At 44.0% G+C, this 22,153-nt stretch overlaps 1 protein-coding gene across 1 annotated transcript in view; it reads left to right on the forward strand.

The window, feature by feature from the left end:
• Positions 1–22,153, forward strand: part of LOC146178341 (ATP-binding cassette sub-family C member 2-like) — a 116,199-nt gene that overhangs the window by 90,509 nt on the left and 3,537 nt on the right. Inside the window, exons 20-25 of the mRNA XM_084579678.1 lie at positions 346–656; positions 4,208–4,540; positions 8,240–8,341; positions 10,084–10,257; positions 14,270–14,428; positions 15,633–15,799. Coding sequence (XP_084435804.1) covers positions 346–656; positions 4,208–4,540; positions 8,240–8,341; positions 10,084–10,257; positions 14,270–14,428; positions 15,633–15,799 — 1,246 coding nt within the window. The remainder of the gene's footprint in view (positions 1–345; positions 657–4,207; positions 4,541–8,239; positions 8,342–10,083; positions 10,258–14,269; positions 14,429–15,632; positions 15,800–22,153) is intronic.

Consider the following 22,153-nt stretch of genomic DNA (forward strand, 5'->3'; position numbering starts at 1 on the left):
GCGTAAGCGTCGGCGCCGGTGTTGTGACCTAAACATCACGGGACTGGGGCTGGCAGTTGGCAACATAGTAGCTACCATGGTCGGACATTGATTCTTCAATGGTCTGTGCTGTTTAACGAGACCACATGATATCAGAGAGTTTGGAGTAGCGGCCAGCTCAGGTTGCTTATTTGAGGTGGGAAAGTGAAAAGGCAATCAGCCTTCTATTGCTCTTGGATGCCAGGTCAGGCACATCAATGGCTTCATTAGGGCGGTTTTTTATGTCGAGTGGTGGCGTAGGCTATCCCCTCATACCCACAAAGATTATGGGAGCACATAAGTGCTCCCTGTAATATTTTCTCGCAGTTCTCTTCCGGGTTCTGGGCGCCATTCTGCTGAGCTTCACCGCACGGCAGTTGTCCACCACTGTGCACTGCCAGATGCTTAACGCCATTCTACGGAGTGGAGTGTCCTTCTTCGATTCGACGCCCCGCGGAAGAATTCTGAACCGCTTCACAACCGACATGGACTCAATAGACTCACGGGTCTTCTTGGCCGGCAAGCAAACCGTGCAGAACACGCTGGTCACGCTCGCCAAGGTTGCCGTCATTGCCACGCAGTCTCCGACGGTGATCGCGGCTACTGCCGTAGTCGTCCTTCTTGGAGGGTTCTTATTGGTGAGTTACAAGTTCGCCTACCGGCATGACAGTTCCTTGGAGGAGGCGTTTCAAGCTAATATACAGGCACCTCGAAGAGTTTCAAAAAGTGTGTGTCAAAGGGCTGCATTGTGCGCAGAAAATTACCAATGAGCGAGCATTTTATGTCGAAGTTCCAAGGAGTGAGTCCATAATTTACCATTCATTGTTAAATTTTGCATTTCTGCACCTCGTCAGCAGCAGCAATGTTACTCTTCCTCGTGAATCCTGCATTTGAAATTGCTAAGCAAAATGTGTTGTCCCTTAGGAGGGATTAGGAGGGAGAAAGCATTCAAGAAGAGTAGCCGGGCCAGTTGGTGCTGCTGTGTGATGTCTTACTCCCTGTGTCCTGCCAAAAGTGCGCTCTTTTTTAGTTAGAAAGCATTACTAAAAACATGGTTGCTTGCTGTCCAATAGACGGCGATACGTCTAGTTGTCTTTCTCATTGTACCTCTACTCTGAAGTCGTGGCAACGTTTTATTTTTAATGGGCGAATGGTGGATTCTGGACGACCCTTGTTAGCGCTCCACAATGCTTTCGTGTTTTTATCTTGCCAGAAGACCGTATTCACCTCATCTTTACGAATGGTGAGCGCGCCCCCTGAGCAGGTTCCCATGTAGCACACAATGATGGGCCCGAAAGAGTGGCTGGGGCAACCCTTCTGACACCCACGTCGGTTCCCTATATGCTACAAGTGGGGAAGACCTAATGGGGCTGGGCCCTTTTGACACTATGTGGGCCCCTTATAGGCGTTGCTTGAGCTAGGTCTGATGGCATTTTTACATTTAGCCTGTATCGGTCCCTTGTCGGGTAGTTGAGGGAATCTGCTGCGTTAATGTAGCTCCATATTGAGAACGCCCATACTAACCCAATTAATTTAACAACAATAATAATAATAATTGGTTCACGGATGAAGGCGCAGTATCTGTCACACTTGTCTCTGTGAACACCTGAACCGCGCCATAAGGGGTAGGAAGTGACGAAGGTAGGACTGAACGTGGAAAGAGGAAGAGAACCGCAGTGGAGGACTGCGGAGTAACTTCGACCATCTGGGGTTCTTAATTACATTATTAACACAGCCACCGGCGGCTCCTTTAAATAATAATTGGTGGTTGTTGTTGCTGTTGCTGTTGTTGTGGCTGTTGTTGCTGTTGTTGAAGAAGGAAAATAAAATGCACGGGCCTGCTACTGGAGCTGAGCCACCTCCGCTGCCTCGTGCGGACAGAAGAGAAAATAAAGAAAGGCGTTTCGATGGAAGCGAAACGAAGAGGCGTCCGTATGCTGTGCGATGTCAGCGTACGTTAAAGATCCCCAGGTGGTCGAAATTACTCCGTAGCCCTCCACTACGGCTATTTCTCTCTTTCCACTTTCACTCCCACCTTCCTCCCTTCCCTTACGGCGTGGTTACGATATGATACGAGCATCTGGGCTTACGATACGAGCATTTGGGCTGGGGCTGTCCCTGCAGAACCCATATCAGCCACCTGAACCGGGTGAACGTGTGGGCAGGCGCCAATTGGGGTTGTCTCCTCAGAGCTCACATCGGTCATATGTCAGTATTGGAGGGGCTAAGCGAAAAGAAAAAAATGTTCGTCTTAGGGGCTGCTCACATACGTCCAAATACAACCTACAGGGGAACTAGGTGGGCTAGGCACACTAAAAATGCACTATGAATGGGGCAGCTCCTCTTGGGCTACCTGCATCGATGGACAGAACTGGTGGGTAGGCAACATACCAGTGCGTTCATTTCTTGATCATGAAAAAAAAAACATGTTTTAATTTTTTTTTAACTACTGCAGTCTCGAAAGGCCAGGCAGGAGGAAAGGTACTGTACAATACAGGTCAGCGCTTCAGAAAACATACTTGAAACGCGCGCTTGGTTTATCAGAAGCACAAAAAAAAAGGTGTCACGCAGCAGTTTACCGCCCCAAAGCGACTGAGGCTATGAGAGACGCCGTAGTGGAGGACTCCGGAAATTTCGACCACCTGGGGATCTTTAACGTGCGCTGACATCGCACAGCACACGGACGCCTCTTCGTTTCGCCTCCATCGAAACGCAGCAGCCGAGGTCGGGTTCGAACCCGGGTATTCCGGACAGTAGTCGGGCGTCTTACCACTGCACCACCCCAGCAGTTTCACCGGACCACTAAACGAATGCTTTCAAAATACAAAATGTAAGATTACACATCAGTAGAACATGCCAAGGATAACAACAGCAGAGGTGTGAAAACATCAAAATTATAAGACACTGGCTACACCAGACTGAAAACGTTCCGAACAAAAACATTTGGAGGCAGATTATTCCCCTCTAATATTGTGTGTGCAAAGGCTGAAGAAGAACACTGGCTTTTTTTTTTTTTTTTTTTCATTTCACTCGTTTTAACCCGTTGAAATCGCTTTTGGTCACACGATACTTGCCTGATACAAACATTCTGTGACTATGGGGCTGGTGCGTCGCAGTGCCAGCTGTACACAAGGCGCTATCTGTTAGCCGCCGGAGTGAAAACCATATGCTTAACCATAGCCGCTGGCTTATTTCTACCTGTGGTACCATTTCGAAGCCGCCGCACCAAATGGCTGAGCTTTACCCCTATTTAAGCTGGTTATAATAAGTGGAAGCACCTGCCTCGATTGTTCGGTGGTTAACACGCTCGGCTACTGAACTCGAGTACCTAGGCTTTAATACTACCGGTCCATATCTGCTTCGGTCTAGCGTGAAAGCAGTACAAAAGGCCATGATTGTTCATGGGTCAATAATAGGATCCACCATGCTTTCTTTTGGCTGTCGAACTTGTAAGAGCCGTCAGGGGGACTTCCGCGTTGGCGCCGCTATTTATTTGTGCGAGGCCACGTGGCTGTGACGTCGACGGCCCAAAGACGATCGTACAAGATTCTTGGTCACTGAAAGTGAGCGTATCACGAATGTCACGCTAAAAGGTGGTAACAAAATATACCACAAACATTGACCCTAAAGCTGAATGGGATAGAAAGTTCTGTGCTGTTCTTCGATTGCGAATGTAGCAGTCATCTCTCAATTTTCGTCATAGAAAAGCAAAGTCTAAATTAGGTGCAAATAGGTAAGTGTTTTGGGAAATATCTGCGTAAATAATTGCCTTTTGGACATTGGGATATTGCTGCAGGAGTTTGTAAGACGTAATGGTGTGTATATCGCCCTGTGGACCAAGGATATTTGTGTTGCAATAAAAGCCACCTAATGGCACACCATATGCACCCATAATGAGCCCACTGTCAGTAATATTTCTTTGAAAGTCTATAGTCCACGTAACTTAACTTGAACACTTTATGCTGCCGAACCACTTTTTTACATCAGTAGACCATATTTTCAGCTCCAGAGTACGTGATATGTGCACTACGTGACAGCCAGCAGCTCTGCTAAGACGTTTGCATTTTATTGCATTTGATGATATGATAAATGTAAAATCATTTGCTGGCAATTTGTGACCGCACTGCGTTGACATTTTTCTAGGGTAACTACACTGAACTATATGTTTTACATTTCTTCTGTGTTGCAGCACTTATGCTTGAAGGTGTCGCAGAAAGCTAGGTTTGGCGACAGCCTCGGCACGTCTCGGGTAATGCAGCTTGTCACCGAGACCTTGGACGCATTGAGTAGCATACGGGCCTACGGAATGCTATCAAAGTTCCAGGAGCACTACCACCGCCTGACGGACCGAACCCTGGGCAACTACTCGTTCTTCCTTTCCTGTTTTCGGTTTACGAGGACAATGTCCTCCTGTGCCGCATTCGTGGTGGTTTTATGCACACTCATCGCCAACACCTTGTTCGCCGGTGAAGAAGGACCAAATCCTAGCAGCTTGGGGCTGGTTTTGAGCGCCGCATGCTCGGTGAGTGTTGCCATGTAGATTGTTTGCTCTTCGGCCATTAACCATAAATCCCCAAATTAAATTCCGCACCACCGTTGACTGCCAATTAAGTGGTAGATTTTAAGCTGGCCATAGCTACATTTGCCCGGCATACTTACTTCTGTATTCATCATCGTCATCGTACTAAATAATTGCTAAAGACGATTACAAATAGTCCTTAAGAAAAAATTTGAGCGCAGCTATTTATGCGCTTTGCGATATATTTATGCAAGGAATTTCAGAGGTGTTTATGCAACAGAACCTCGCTTCTGTGTTCTCTGGAGCTGCGTTTTCGTAGGCGAATTCCAGCATCAACTCCATCATGTGTTATGCATTAAAAACCGCGCTGTTAGGTCGTAACTTGGGAAAACTCACGCATTATATGACGTGAACGGGCGCAAAAGCCGGCACGAGTGGCAAGTGTCCACTGTTATGTTTATCATTAAGGCGGCTTGGTTTGGCCTGGTATGTAGTGTTCAAAGGTTTTCCGCAGTAGAGTTTTGCATATTCCGTTTAGTAGAGGGCGTTTGCGCAGGCCGCGCCATCATTATCAGCAGGAGCAGCAGCAGTGGTATAGAGGCTAGAACATTATAGCAGTGGCTCGGAGTGGTTCGGATATTTTGCGCCTTTAAGACGCCCTTATCGTGCGCTTCGTGCTTCGTCGCATCGCTACCTTTCGTCGTCGACTCGAACGGCATCGCGTGCAGCGAGCGAGCGTGATCAACGCCTCATAAACATAAACCACTTAGGACGTATTGGCGGGGCACGCTTTTATGTTTATCTTTCGTTTGGTTTGTGGAGTTTAACGTCCCAAAGCGAATCAGGCAATGAGAGACGCCGTAGTGGAAGGCTTCAGAAAATTCTACCACCTGGAGCTCTTTACTGTGCAGTGACATCGCACAGCACATGGTCACTTTGCTTTTAAAGCGGCCGCCGAAGAAGGGACGCTATCCCGCATTCTCGCGCACAGTAGTCGAGCGATCTAACCGCTGTGCCACCGCGGCGGGGCTTATATGTTTATGTGAGCGATCTAACCACTGTGCCACCGCGGCGGGGCTTATATGCTTACGTGAACGACGCCGTTAACACCACCGCGATTCGGACCTTCAGCGAGATCGTGGCCGAGTGTGCTCCCGTGCGCAGCGGTAAAGGCAGAAAGGACATTGAGCCGCTCCTGGAACCATCCTTCAAATAGGTTGTAGCGGATATAAACTTGCTCGCCCAAGTGACGATCGCGGAGCTACATTGCATGTTGCACCTGGCGCGAGAAAATGCACCGGACAACGCTCCATGATTTTTAAAACGAAAGCCTTTAATGGCTCATACTGTCGTGGGAAAAGTGTGTCCCGCTTTTGTGGCGGCTGTCGCGTGGCGTTCCATGGCGCGCGTTCAAGTGTGGGGTTGCAGATAGCAGGAACGCTAGACAAGATGAGACTTCTGGAGGTAAGGCGCAGTATCTGTCACACTTTCTCCGACAAGTGTGCGTTTGGATGGTACGAGGAGTTTCGAGGAGTAAAGAGGAGTTTCGAAACAGACATGCATTTGGAAAAACAGGCACCCAGTGTATGTTAAAACCTTCCTTATGCCTGTTACTTATTGCGAAGGTTAGAGAGTGCTTTAGGCTCCTTATCTTGCGCATTCTTTGTTTTGCATCTGTGTACAGCTAATCCGTATACTGTATAGATCTTTAGGGTAGTGCTTACAGAACGTATCTTGATTCGATTCTCAGCTGCGAAAATGAGTGATCGGATTTTGTTATGTTTTCAAAGGACACTGACTCACCAAACACTTTATTGAAATCGCCCTAAATTGCTGGTTTTACTGTGTATACATACTAAACGCTGCAGCAAGCATAGTATAGACTACTCTCAGATGACCCACTTCCATTAGACCTCTTCAGACTTCCCACAGGAACCTCAAAATCTGCAACCCTTCGCAGTTTTAACCTGCCACCATGCCACAATATTTATGGGTGAATATTAATCAAATCTAATGGAGCCGTAATATCGAATGAAATGTATAGAAATATTAATCATGAAAATTTTTGAAGTAAATTTGTGCCCGCACTTAAACGTTCCTTCTCGATAGAAAATCAATAGAGTGGAGAGCTAGGCCAGTTGACACATATTGGTAAAGATTAAAGCTAGCGGAAGGACGCAGGTACAGAGAGGTACAGAGGACAAAGTTTAGTTCTAAGAAATCCAAGTTATCTCTAAGAACTGCTAAGGAGTGTAAAGATGAAACGAACGAAGCCGACATACAAAGTGGAAAACAAATATTAAAACCACGCCTTACGTTCCCATGCTTTCACACAATATAAACAGGTCGTCTATCGTTCAGGTGTTAAGGGGTTTTTTTCCGCCCCACGTAAATTGGCTAGTTTGTGCAGGATAATAAGAAATAGGACAAAATTATAGTGCACGGTTAACCAATAGGCAAAGTTTATTCCCTGTGCAACGCAAGTTATGTATTGTATTCCATTATCAAGCGGACAAATGTATCTTGCCTGACTTCGTGAACATGAAAGATATGTGCTCTCTAGTGAGGGGGCGAATTTGCCATAATATTGCCGGAAGCATAAATGCAGACCATTCGGGGGCGGGGTAAAACATAGAACCAACGCGAATGCCTGGAAGCATATCATATAATCAAGAATGATGAGAATTGTGTCAGTGACACGTCTTTGACATTATTCGATAAGGAATTCCAGTTCTTAAGCTCCTTAAGCGAATACATACAGCTTGCTGTGATGGGCATTTCATTTTCCTCGGGATTATCACTAATATGTTTTTTTCTCTTGCTGTGTGCGCATGCGTTGCTTCTTGCTGAAGGGTACATATGATTGTTAATTGTTTAGAAACAAACTCAGTTGTTAGTCCAGCGTTGTCATGTGCACCTCTGTGTTGGCGTCCTTCGCTGGTCTCGTTCATTAACAGTAGATAATGTGAACATTTATATTTTTCATCTAGTTATCTATAGTTGGATATGAATCGTTGCTGTTCTGTCTGCTTACCTTGTACCACACACTGTATTGGAACCGGTAATAGTTCTGTTATAGTGGGTCGAATAATTCTTGAGTATTTGTGTCCATTTTATGCATAATAAGAAAAAAAAGGTTAGCTTGTCGATAACAAGTCAGGCTAGTATTTATGATCAGTCGGGCCGTTTGTAACAAGTACGTTCAAAAATACTAAGTAAATTAGCAAGTGTAACATTTAATCTCTTGCACGTTTAAACTGCCGCGTAAACTGAAAAGTGCAAAAGCAGAGTTTAAAATCTAAAGTTCACTAAAAGTATCAATTCAGGACTACTTGGATTGACATAGGAATCAAGTGTTTCTAAAATTATATTTGGCTACCAACATACCTTTGATAAATTTCGGCAGTTTAGTGGGCGCTCAAATATTGCTGGTGTAGTCAAATTGTACTCAGGAGAAGAGATTATATCTTCTCAGGGCGCATCATGCCTTTGGAAATTTTTCAGCTGTTAATTTGTTCTAAAGGAGCATAGCCTTTACGTATAAAAGCACGATACTTTCCGGAAGTGAGGCCAGAAAGCTGTGTCTTCGGTGAGTATACAATGCTTGAATGATCTTGCTTGTACACCATTGGAAGTTTATTACGTTCGAGCAGATGCATCTTTTATATACGAGAAATGAGTCCTATTCTTATACCTGTGCAGGTACCAGTAGGCCTAATGACACTTGGCGGCATGCTCTTCAGCGTTCTTCAGATGACCGTGAGCTTCGAACGTTGTCTGGAGTACATAAAGCTCCGTCCAGAGGTAACGACGTGTTTCGCTGAGCAAAATCTCGGCTTTTACAAATGTGCTCCTCGCAAACAAACAAGTGCTGGAATGCGACAATGGGAGAGAACATTGTTGTTATATTAGTGCAGATGTAGTCAGCAGCCTGTTTATATAGTTTTAATGCTACTTCGCCAAATACTTCTTTATGAGTGTGGGAGTTTGTTCTGTACTTTTGCTAACAAAAAAATAAAGTGACCAAGAGTTTACTATTTGCTCCTACTTGTGTTTAGGGGAAGATATGATGTTATGTGAGGGAATACTTAGAAACGTACGGTACCTTTCGAAGCAGCTAAGTAACTCACATAGATGCCAAACAAACTGATAATGGCAGGAAGACTGCAATGTTCCTAAGCCTCACTAGATAAACGGCAAGGTGCTTTGGACGGAGGAGGTAAGCATGGTAGGGTTGCAGAAAATGAACTCTTTGAAACTAGTTAAATCATGCAGCAGTTGAAGTGGCTGGTACCACCCGTTTGTCTGTTTTTAACTTAAGCAAGAATGCAACACCACCATAAAAAAAGACTTCTAGCATAAGAGTCTCGAATGCAATAAATACGGCAGAATTAGGAGAACTAAAAACCTTTCATGTGAACAGAGTGCATATGACATACGTCCGTTCAGCATGCTAAGAGTTTGTTCAGCAGCAACGCAATTTAAATGCCGAAATCGGGAGATGGAAACAGACCTGTGGCAGTAAAGAGATGTGCCACCGACCATGAATGATCAAAGGATGTGGGTCGAGTCGAAAGAAAGAAAATAGCGGAGGTTTATGCCGCTTAAACCTAGTTATCCCAGCATAGGCTCTGTTAAACGTGGTCACACATTTGTTTATTAAACCGTCGTCTAGTTACGTGGTATCGAAGAGGACAGCAGTCATGTCGACGATCTGAACGATCCCTTCGTTGCCCCGGAGAGTGCCACGGATGAGGGAGACGAAGCAGCGGGCAGTGGACTGGGCAAGCGAGCCAGCGCTACGCACCTCCGATAGCTCTAGTTCAAACGCAAAACTTAATCACCTTAGGAGTAGCTGTGCGAAGAGTAGAGCTGCGCCCTAAAATTATCGATATGATTCTCATGCCCATTCACCCGGAATTGTTACCAGCGGGCAGTTTGGGCATGTCTTCTCACATCTTAACAGGTTATGCCGAAGGCTTATATGACTGCCTTCAAAGTATTCTTTTGGTCTTATCCGCGTCACACAACAGCTCTTGAATTAAGGAGGTTAATGCTCATTTATATCTATCCAAGCGTAGTCATACGTGTACAAAGAACGGTTTGAATCCCAGACTACGTTCTCTCCAGGCCAGTTCTATTACATGCCAATTTCACCACATTTACTGGTGCTGTATAAGGTAGATAGAAAATTCTGACGGCGGATATGCGTTTCAATATCTATCAGTTTCACAGGCTTCTGTTACCCTCGGAAGACCCTTTTGCAGGGCTCTTTTAAAGCCGCTCCTTAGAAAAATTAGTAAAGAATGTCTCCAACTAGCTTGGTGCCCTTTATCAGCAAGGATTCATCACTTGAGATAAAGTTTTGTTTTAGGTATTCAAACGCAAATATTAGAAAGAGTAATGAAAAGGTTCGTGTACACAACCTGAAATGAAAGAACGATGATACTACAGACTTTCTTACAGTGTAGGTACCAAAATGTTTGTAATCGAATAACAGTCGTCTCTTACTGATATACCCGATTATTTCGTTTCTCATTTGCTAGAAAGACGTTGCAGACACTTGGACAGAAGAAAAGAAGGCGGCAGTTGATAAATGTTTGGCTAACTGGCCCACCGAAGGCAAGGTGGAATTCCAAAGATACTCTACTTCGTACAGACCTGGTATTTTGCCGAACGTGCTCAACGACATCACATTCACGGTGAAGCCGATGGAAAAAGTAAGCACGTTTTGCGCACTAACATCTAGCGTAAAAATACGTCATATAAAGATTCGAAAAAGCTCATGCTCTATGTCATGCTCTAAATGTCATGCTCTGGGAAAAGTAGACCAAGAAGACAAGCCGCACTAGCAGTCGTTATGTTGTCTTGTGTTCTTGCACTGTCCTTACCGATCATGCATACTTTCCAGATTGCATTCCTGCCTATATCTGACTCTCACAATGGACACAAAATTTTAGCAGGCCGCTTTTTTCAAAGTCCCATTACAGAAACAGTACCGAACACTTATCCTGACATACATGCAAATTAGATAGACGAAACATGGTGGTGTGTCGTCACCCCTCCCTCTGCGTCAAAATACGCCGCCCTTCGGTTGTCGCACTTTGTGACAGAGTGGTGGTAGAATTAGAATACTTTTCAGTTTAAAAAGCATCATTGAACAGGATTTGGGGCTCACAATATAGGGGCACTAATATTCCACTGAATATCTTTCGTAAGAATGCGTTGATATCTTTTATTCAACAGTAAGTACGTAATTATTGATGAATTAATTGTTCTGCAAGTTAGTATGTATATTATTGTCGTACTGATAGCCAATTTAAGGGTATAATCGGATGTAGAAATGGGGTACACAAAGCCAGAAGAATCCAAGTAAGGATTGGTTGTGGAAGGGGGAGGGAGAGCTTCAGTCGGGAAGAGAACTGAGACGCCTATTGAGCCTTTTCCGGTTTCAAACTTTACTTATAGGATTGAACTTTTCCCGCGCTTTCGGTGTTTTAGAGCAAAATATTGACTTGTCCATTGGAAACATGAATACCTTGCAGCAAATGGACGCTATCTATATCAAAATGAGTTTTTGTTTTGCATTGTTCATAACGGAGGCGCTTAAACATTTCATCGATTTTAGACGCTCGGGTGGCGTTTCGGGCCTATTGTCTCAATGTGGAAGTAATTTTGGCCCGGCTATTTCATTGAACAAATGGTGCTCGCAAGAAAGTAAACAATTTGTTTTTTGATTTCGGCGCTTTGCCTTTAATGGACCGTTGGCAGCCCGTTTTGGAGGGCTTTTATGTGTTCCAAAGTTTTTCTCAAGTAGTAGCAAAGCTTCGCAACGCTAACCAGAACAAACAGGCAAGTTTCAGTTTCTTATGAAGACTCATAGTTCACCGGACGCATTTATTTTATGGCGTATTACAAAGGCCATTCCTTTTAATGGCAGACAGACCAAATGTGTTATGTGGCAACTATCACCCAGCGTGCAAGCTTCAATGAGTTTAAACATTTTACGCCGGGGTAGAGCTGAATCTCAAATGGGCTCAGGAAAATCTGTTCTGAACATTACCTGATAACTGACTGCTTCTTTAAACAACTTTATCAAGCTTCTTAGCATATGGACCTGTCGCACGTAGGACTAGCCTGTACATAAACGCCACTTTTTTTTTGGCGCCGCACTTGCAAGGTAAAACTGTTAACAACTGGTGTTGTTATTACTATGCCGTGCCAATTGTAGCCAAACCAAAAATCGCCGCCAGATTTCGTTATGTGTAACATAGGTAAGCATCATAAAAATGATAGAAAACACACAAAAGTGCAAGAGACAAGCACTGCGACAAAAGCAAGTCGCTTTTCCCTCTGGGATGCGGGTTCCTGCTTTCCTTAGGCTGAAGCAATTTACGTGAGTAACTTTTGCGTTACTGTCATTGTAACTAAAACCTGTGTATTATAGCCGGGCTATCAGATCACACGCGCTAAAATATCATAGTAAACCCACCCTTTCAATGACAGATTCGACCGTGGCTTACGCCAGCATTCGCGTCAGCTTAAGAGATATGCCAACGATTACTAATGTTGCTACTAGGAAAGTAAGTCGATTACTTGAGATTCCTCCCCTGATGGGGCTGGGACAGGTAGGTCACCGCCGCTTGCGGTGGCGGCTAGCCTGGCACAGAATTTTTATCTATTGTAAGCCGTCATTGCACCCGCCACCGTTTCGGTGGTGGACGACGGCCGTTGTTGCGGCGCGCGTCTTTCTCTCGCTCTTCCTTTTCTTTCATCTCTATCTTCTCTTCTGTCTGCACGAGGCAGCGGAGGTGGTTCAGCTACAGAGCCAGTAGCAGGCCCGTGCATTTTCTTTTCCTTCTTCCTACAGCCACAGCCAAGTCGATATATTGCCAGCATGACCTATGGCACTGTAGCCTGATGTAACCAGGCTTTGCACTTGTACTGTGCGCCACAACTGCTAAAATTTCGTTGGTGGTATTTTGGTTTTGCACAGTGTTCTGGCAATTAACTAGCAAACCGAATGGTCTTCTGGCTTTTCTCAGAGTGGATGCTGCTACAAGTAGTGAAATAATATTACCCTCGAAGCGCGTCTTACATGGCAAAGGGCGATTATGAACACTAGCAGCAAATTTTCCTCTAGCCACGAACCAGGGTAGCTGTGGGGTTCTCTCACCGCCAAACTTGAGCCGAGGCTCCCTTAATCAGTGCCATCTCGTTTACGAAATAAGAACCATTTTTGCCAGCAAATTATGTGTTCTCGTCTTCGGAGCACAGAAGCGGCACGCGAAAGGAAAAACTAAAGAGCTTATTATCGGTCACACGTTTTTCTATGAACTATATGACACTAAACTAAAGCGGGATGCCCCTTTTATGAAAAGTAATAATGGCTAAAATGCGATAATTACGAAGAATTCGAGGGCAAATTATATGGTCCTGCTTCAAAGCACGCCGTGTTGTGGATATTAATAGTCTGTGCGCCTAATAAATCAGGCTCATTATCCCGGAAATTTCCGTATCCATCTTGGCTTAATTCTAAAGAGCAATTTAAGTATGCATGGATTCGTATCGAGAAGTAAGCTCTTTAATATAAGCCATCACTCTGCGCGCGTTTGCGATGACTGTAATAAACCCCATGTTCACGACAGCAAAAAGTCTTGAGGCGAATAATAGCCATATCTATGTGAAGAAATAAACCACTCAACTTCTCAGCAGCTTGGCTGTAATAACATTATATAGGAATTAGAACTGTCGTTTACATTTTACTATTTAATGTTCTTTACTGGCTATCTTAACCAGACGTTCTTGTGAACACGGTAAAATAACTTAGGGTAACCTTTATTTCTTCTTAATTTATTTTGCAAAACGTTCTTGATTTGTACCTTTTAACACTAGAACAGGAATATTGCAGTCTAATTCACTGCCAATTGTGCTTTCATGAACGTTGCAGACTGGCTGCAAATAACTGCAGCTCCAAAGCATCTGGTTCAGTTATTTTCTGCTCTTAGTAATGGATACAGCTGTGAAAACGTGTTCACAATTGGATTATTAATAGCAGGTACATATAGAGGTAATATTTTTTATACACCTTAAAGATACTGGGTGATTACGCGTGCAAGAACACCACACTGTTTCATTACGTACTCGGAGCGTGTGAAATAAAAATTTCAGCTAGATGATAGGTCCCCAGCCTGAAATACGCGTTCGCCTTGTGGACACAGGATCGGCGTGGACTGCTGTACGCGCAGCGTTTGTTCCACTCTCCTCCAGAGTGTCACAAAAGCATGTAAACCGCAAGAATGTATGCAAAATATTTCTGGATAGTCAGCCTTGAGCGACGTTCTGAAGCGAAATTGCTTCACTACGACAGCCATGTCGAGCTTTCAGCGTCAGTGTCGGTGAGTGCCTGAATAAGCGCCAACTCGGGCCTCTCCCTCATATGGGGGGGGGGGGGGGGGGGGGGGGGGTGATATTAGATTCAGCCTGCCATGATATTTGCATTCACGTTACCCCAATGTCATGCAGGCACGTACTTATGGCTTGGTTAAAGCGGTACCTTATATGTGTGCTTACGCTCTCGCGTCATACCCTTAAAGGCTTAAGTGTCCCTAATAATGTAGCGCCCCACATTAACATAGCGTGATAGGGGAATTACGTAGCAGGCAAAAGAAGCTAGCGCTTCCATACAGCTTTAACTAGAGCTAAAACACGGATATTTTTTTTCTTCCACAGATCGGGGTCGTGGGTCGCACGGGCGCAGGCAAGTCATCCATGGTGCTGGCCCTTCTGCGCATGCTCACAGCCTCGCAGGGACGAATCGTCATCGATGGCGTCGACATCTCTGAAGTACCGCTGCGAAAGCTGCGCAGAAGCATCACCGTCATCCCACAGGTGAGCCGACAAACAGCGTCATTTGCACATTTACAACGCGATAGCGTTGAAGAAGATCCAGGTCCCCATATACATCGACGTCGCTGTTTTGAGCGAAAAATCACGGGTATTGCGTTTGTGGGTGGTGGCTGGAGGCTGTTATCGCTGGGCGCAGATTGGCCGTAGGGTTTTTTAACTTCAACTTGCTTTTCAACTTGCACATCTGAAAACATATGTCAAGCTGTGGGGAATCAAACCCTCTGCTACAGTGTCCCATAGAAGCAGATCATTGTGCACCCTAAGTAACCATCTTGCACTCAAAAGTAAGCAGTTATGTAAAATAAAGATGCGTTATGCAATAAAAATCAAGTCCTTGTGTGTGCTCAACGCAATATATAGACTATCATCACACTAAATTATCGCGTTCTACTCTTGGGGCTAAACTTAAGTGGCCCCCAATTGCAGTATGCAAATTGGCAGAACCATGTAAGAGTGAGATGAATCTGAAAAGAAATGATCAGTCCCTATACCAGTATAATACAAACCAGAATGACAACTTTTCCAGCTCTTTTATATTTATACATAGCTGAAATAATTATACGGTAATCTTTAATTTAATTTAGTGCAGCCGTAATACCTCACGCTATAGATTTCAGGCTCGTTCGAGAAAAAAAGTTGCAGGTCGACCGACACAGGCTATATTGTGTCGAGCCGTAGATTGTATAAGAATCGCTGTTTAACTCTGCACACTGAGGAAATAAGAGCGCAACAGATAAGCAACATGAACGTGGTTGACTGGTAAGAGAACCGTACGTGCCACTTTCATGGAAAGTAAACAGTTGGACAGACATTGATGACACCGGAGGTTCTGGTAAATATGCCACTTGGATCTCAGTCACTAAAATTGCTTTGAGTTGGAGTAGACACCTGTCTGGTTATTTTGGAAGCACTGTGCTTTTGTATCTGCGCTGTATTGCGTTACTGAACGTATAGACTTCGATTGCCAGGCTATCCTCCGCCAACGTAAGCGCAGTGTTGCATGCTTACCACAGCAGCTATACTTTTGTTCCATTGATATCAGCTCCGGTTTGTCAGAAAGGAATATTTGGCTATACTACTGTACTTCTGTTACTCGTTGGACGGCAACAATGGCTCACTAGCAGCAACTATTTCTCAGCGCTGGCGTTATACTTAAAGATAACATGCCTTTTGTTAATTTATTCAGGATCCAAGCCTTGTGAGGGGAACGTTGCGCGTAAACCTGGATCCCGTCAACTCATACACAGATGAAAAAATCTGGTGGGCCCTGGAGAAGGCGCACCTTGCCGGCATCGTCTCGAAGGACCCTAGAAAACTGCTTCTGGAGACAACCGATGGTGGCTGCAACCTGAGGCAAGTACTTTACTATATTACAATGGTAGTTTAAGTATTTAGCAGCGAACCCGGTTTGCGGTAGATGTATCTAGTGTATGAATAAGCCTGAAAGAAAATGGGAGGGGAAGGGGAGAGGGGCAAAGGAGGTTAGCACGACCACAAATTAGAATCTCTGTTCGTAATACCGTCCAGATGTATCTAATTTTTCGATGCTAACATGCGCGTATACCATGACTTCATCAACGTCCCCTATAGGTACACGTGTCGCGTCTTGCCGCAGGGAGCGGAAAATATGAGCTACACACAAATCTATATAAAGAACTACGCTCCCACCAGATTGTTTACTAGTCGTCGATGCTTATTTATTTACAAACATAAACAAAAATAACGGTTTTTATTTAGTTACGAAGTATTTGTCACACAATGCATTCATTTTTCCTATAATGACATCGTTACTTTTATTATATCGGCAGGATTTAATAACTTAGGCTCTGCGAAGCAATTAGATTCGCCCCATTAGTGCAAGGCAAAAAGCGACATTTTTGCGTCTAATTATTGAGTTTGCTGAATGCCTCCAGGCTTGCGTTGTGTATAAATGCTATGCAAGGAACGTTGCCTCTTTAGGTTACTGTACGGCCAAGGACGCACGATTCGCGCATACATTGCGGCGTTCCATAAGCAGCGATTGAGGAGTAGGTATACGAAAAAAGATGTCCTCGGGAATCCATCATCCCATAGCAAGACTTTAGGAATGCTGGTCTGGATATAATTCCTCCGAAGTTCCATGAGGCAATGATGATTTTGTATCGAACGAGGGCTCCAATGGCTTCTTAAATGCCAGTATTAATTTAAATATGTCGTACGGAAGTTTGTATTGGCTCCATTATTCTTGAATATCACTTACCTTTGGTACAATTGGGGAAGAGCGTACACAATTTCAATGCAAAAATTTGTATCTTGCGAAGAACACCAGTTTTTATACAATTTTAGCCATTGATAGCATCGAGGAGTTGTACACACAATAGGAAATCAATGCGGAACAATTTGGACGGTAAATAAAGTGGTACCAGGAAGAAAGATCGAACTCTCCGAAGAAATACCTGGCTTGGTTTGGTTTATGAGGTCTAACGTCCCAAAGTGACTCCGACTATAATGGACGCGTTAGTAGAGGGCTCCAAAACTTTCTATTGCCTCGGATTCTCTAGCGTGTATTGACATCGTACAGCGCACAGGCGCCTAGCTTTTCACTTCCACCGAAAAGCGGCCGCTGCGATCGGGATACAATCGCGAATCCTTGGTCACAGTAGTCGAGCGTCCTACCCACAGCACCATCACGGTGGTGTCCCAGGAAAGATTTGTGCGTATATTGATCGTTACTGTAAATTTTTATAATATGCGAAAATTGCCTGTATAGCGGATTTCACTTAAATTATACGCTTGTGTTAACGTCTGGGTGTGCAGCCTGTTTATTGTTTTCTACCTGGATTACTGCTGAATTAGTATAGGACATGAATGGTTGCAGAGTATATTCAGAATCAGTTGAGGCAGGGCAGACTGAGGTACGCAACCAACAGAGAACCAGTGAATCAATATATTTATTTCACACCCTGATCATAGAGTAAAATAGCAACGAAAAATATGAGGATCGGACAACAAAAGCAAAAGTAATGATCTAGACAGGAGCAGTTTTGGGGCTCCACCTGTATCAATATGAACTCTTTCCAAGTGTTTTTCAAGAGAAGGTTTTTAAACGTAAGAAAATTGCACTTTGAATTGGTACGCCGATGCATACGCTAGAGAGCATACAAGACAGAGAGAAAACCCCAGCCGTAATTCGAACGTTATTACCACAGTGCCTTCGAAAGCGAAGAGGAATAATAGGGCTTTTATTATGAACCAGAAAGAAATATTCAGGAATGGCCTCTTGTACACAGCAAAAGCTCTCGGGCTACGCATACAAGAACCTGAGCATTCAGATGTCCAGTAACGTTTGTTGCCGTCAGTTCGCTACGATGGATGTATGACAGCCATTTTGCCCATTTAGACTGGGAGATTGAGGGAAGAAAAAAGAAAGCCTGTCTCGGAGCACGATGAGGACATTCCATTGCAACGTTTTGAACAGCTTATAGACGTGCGCTGCATTATTCACTCTATCCGTTCGCAAACAGCAGTATATTTTTCACTATTTTTGCTTTATTACATGAGTTCCAGGATCATCAGTAATCAATGCATGCATGCTGCTTTAAACCGTTAATGAGGCCTAAGATAGTGTCAAGTCAAATTTCTCAGAACTATAGTGTACTAGAGTTCTAGTTCACTATACCCAGAACAGCGATCGGAAGTACAGCAGACTAGTACTCTACCGGAAATAGTGATAAGTTTCACTACCATTAGGCTGCGCTGGTTAGTATGAGCTGTTTCGATCCACGATGAGGATCGAGACATGACTGTCTAACACAAGTGCAATTATGCTTCTTTGAAACAAACTGACAAGCGGTGATTTGGTTGGTTTATTTGTGGGGTTTAGCGTCCCAAAGCAACTCAGGCTATGAGAGACGCCGTAGTGGAGGACTCCGGAAATTTCGATCACTTGGGGTTCTTTAACGTGCACTGACATCGCACAGCACACGGGCGCCTTGCTTTTTGCCTCCATCGAAAAGCTGCCGCCGTGGCCGGGATTCGACCCCGCGTCCTTGGGAACAGTAGTCGAGCGTCGTCCACTGCACCACCCCGGTGGGGCTGACAAGCAGTGGTTTAGATTGATTTAGCATGGAGACAAATGCTGAATCATAATGTAGTACTCGTTAAGGTGTTTATTCGTCCTGCCTTGGTGGTGCAGTGGTAAGACGCCCGACTACTGTGCCGGAGTACCCGGGTTCGATCCCGACAGCGGTGGCTGCGTTTCGATGGATGCGAAACGAAGAGACGTCCGTGTGCTGTGCGATGTGTTGTTGTGGCTGTAGGAAGACGGAAAAGAAAATGCACGGGCCTGCTACTGGCCCTGTAGCTGAGCCACCTCCGCTGCCTCGTGCGGGCAGACGAGAAAATAGAGAAGAAAGAAAAAGAAGAGGGGAGAAAGACGCGCGCAGCAACAACAGCCGTCGTCCACCACCGAAGCAGTGGCGGGCACAATGACGGCCTGCATCAGATAAACCTCGGTGGCAGGCTAGCCCACGCCGCAGGCGTCGGTGATCTACCTGTCCCAGCCCCATCAGGGCCAGGATCAGCCACCCTTCCGCAGTCCTGCTGTGCGATGTCAGCGCACGTTAAAGATCCCCTAGTGGTCGAAATTACTCCGTAGCCCTTCACTACGGCTCCTCTTTCTCTCTTTCTACTTTCACTCCCATCTTCCTCCCTTCCCTTACGGCGCGGTTCAGGTGTCCACAAAAGCAAGTGTGACAAATACGGTACTTTCCCTTCCTGTGAAACACTTATTATTATTTATTCGCTTCATTTAGCTTTGCTGTCAGGCCTCTAGGCAAATTTTGAAACTTTTCGCTATTACCTTTCGCATAACACTGTCTTCATGACAAACACCAGTAGTTGCAGTAGCACAGCAGTAATGAAGCGAACGCTCGTTATAACTATGCTTTGCTTCTTATCCCTTTGGATTTCCACGTAATTATCATCAGTAATAATATTTTTGTCGCTATCATTGTAAAACGTCATTATTTATTATTCTATAAATGCAATTAAATGCATCGCTCCTAGGAATGCAGATTTCAACTAAGGTCGTTAAAACTTCGGAATTGTATGTTGCCGCGAACATTCAAATTTTTATTTGTTCTTTTTCGACAGCCGCCCGCACGCGCCCATATCACCTTGATTGCAGCGCACGGATTGATTATACACTCTTTAGTCATTCTCATTGTCCCGATACGTGGCTATAATATTTCCTCTGTTTCAGAAGATGCTTCGAGATGTATCTCGAAAGCTTGAAGCCACGCGTGTATTTCTATATTGTCTTAGGTTAGGCTAGTCACTGTTTTCGGTTTAATCTCGATCTGCCTTCGCCGCCTTTAAATCGAGCGCTGATGCGTGAAATGGGCATTCTTTGTTCGACTACCAGAAAGCACGTTTCCTCCGCCGAGTTGCTTAGTTCTTTTGCGGGCGCAAGTCTGCCCAATAAGGAGTTTTCAGTGCTATTACGCCTGTCGTCATTGTTTGTTGCCTATTGCCTTGTCACCACCACATGACAATATCACATTTGTGGACCATCAAAAGCTCGATAACCTTATTGTGCATTTGGACTGGCCTCCTTTGACTCACGGTAGGTCGCCAGAGCAACTGTACGACAGTTTTTGTGAGCAATTGTATCTTCGAATAGTCCTACCCATCTCTTAAGGTTAAAAACTGCAGAAGAGGGTATACTTGAATCAATTTTGATATTATGGGAGCCATATCACAACGAGATTGGCTTTGGAGAAAATTTCGACGCTTTTCGAAAAACGAAAGCCTCTGGTTAGAGTTAATATGGCCAGAAATAAGTTTGTAGCTCTTTTACGTGATGCAAAACACCGCTTTTCGTTTCTCTCAATGAATAGTCTAAATAAAATGGCTTAAAAGTTAACACTAAAAACCTAAGCCGGTTTTCTTCCAGCGATATAATTTTTCGGTCACTATAAGAACCTCCCTCCTGCTCAGAAATGATGAGATAGAAATTTTTCAGACCTTTCAATGTCCTGTTTCCAAAGCTTGTACGAGATGGAAAGGTCACTTAAACACGCTATAAAAAAACTATTACGTTCAGTAGGCGTTTTGTGAAGATTTCGATACGAATTCCCCTACGCCTTCCTTTTTAAGGCCTTTACTTTATCACGTCATCGTACAATCATACTTGAGCTACTGCCATCTAAGGAAACAACGTCAAAACGTAACCATAACAAATTATTGGTTATACAGAAAAAAGGAATTCGGCTTCTTTGAGTACCCACAACTATTTTTCATTTATTACGAAGTCGTTTCTGTTGATCGCATATGCATGAATGAGGTTTGCTGTACTTTTTAAATTTTCAGAGCCTATATAGTCGCGAATTTTCTTAGCTGTCTTGACGGACTAACGCCTAAACCGAATAGCATAACGCTAGGCTCCGATAAGTGTGCTCTTCCACGCCCTTGAACTAATTAATACAAACAAACATGCAGTTCTTAATACCCCATATGCTTAACATATATCACAAATTTGACAACATTTATCCTCTTTCTCGTAAGTATTTCAAGTTCCACTCTGTTAACAAAGATAAGTTGCTGTTCTTTTGTACTGTGTAGTACTTTTTATGGACCTTTATATTACTTATAAAGTTCGCTTGTGCATGTGTTGATCTCATAAACAGATTCCAGCAATGTATTTTATTGGCCTATTTTCGATCCATGCAGTTGTGTGCGAGATCGCGCTGCCTTTAAACTGCTTTTGTTTTCTTTTCCCACGGATATCTTTAATTTTTAGAGCCCCGGGCACTCTCAAGCTGCTTAATTGTCACTTTCCGTCTGCAGTCTATCCCTGCACTATGTACCTGAGGTGTAAATAAGAAATATATTATTATATATTTATTGCATTGTATGGAAACACTGGCAAAACTTTGTCGCTTATAGATCATCTCAAAATAAAATCGAATGTGGCAAAACCTTTTAGCACATTTCCCAAGAAACGCTACTGATACCGTTAATTTGTTTAACAGCTTCTTCTGTCATGCTTTCAATAGTGCGCATTCTGGGCTTCGATGGGACGTTGCTTTGACGGATTCTCTAGCAGCATCTGCCTTTCCACCACGGCTTTCAAAGCCCGGCCTTGCGAGAATCGTTTTTTGTTTTCGTGCCAATAAACCACAGGGTGTAGATGGGTTCTCTTAGAGCATGCTGAAAAGGAACATTGAGGCGCTTTCCGATATTGCGATTTTTGTTAAATAGTTTCCTAGACGCTGCCATTCTAGCAAAAATTCTAAAGTTTGCTTTAGGATAGACCAGTGCACAATTCAGTAAGTAAATAAGAAATTAAAACTTGCCTGCCTATATTTCCCCCATATTGTCGCAGATGACATAAAAATATTTACTGGATGTTATGAATTTGTTTCTTCAAAATTTTTCAATACTGTCTGATAGACAATTCGGATTCTACAAGGCCTTGGTACAATTACGCTCCTAGAAGAATCTGCCGATAATTTATATTCAGGTTTTGAAAACAATCTCCTTAGTGGTTATTTCTTTCTTGACGTATCCAAAACGTTTGATACAGTTTTTCATGAGATGTTGCTTCACTAGTTATACATTGTCGGTTCCAGTCCATTCACCTCAGAATTGTCTTTTCGACAGGTCGCTACTAGTTGTAGTAGACGCCGAACATACTACGAGCAAATTACCGTTGTGTGCTAGCGT

The sequence above is a fragment of the Amblyomma maculatum genome, chromosome 9, assembly GCF_055883805.1.
Source record: "Amblyomma maculatum isolate TAMU_Amacu chromosome 9, ASM5588380v1, whole genome shotgun sequence".
NCBI lineage: Eukaryota > Metazoa > Arthropoda > Arachnida > Ixodida > Ixodidae > Amblyomma > Amblyomma maculatum.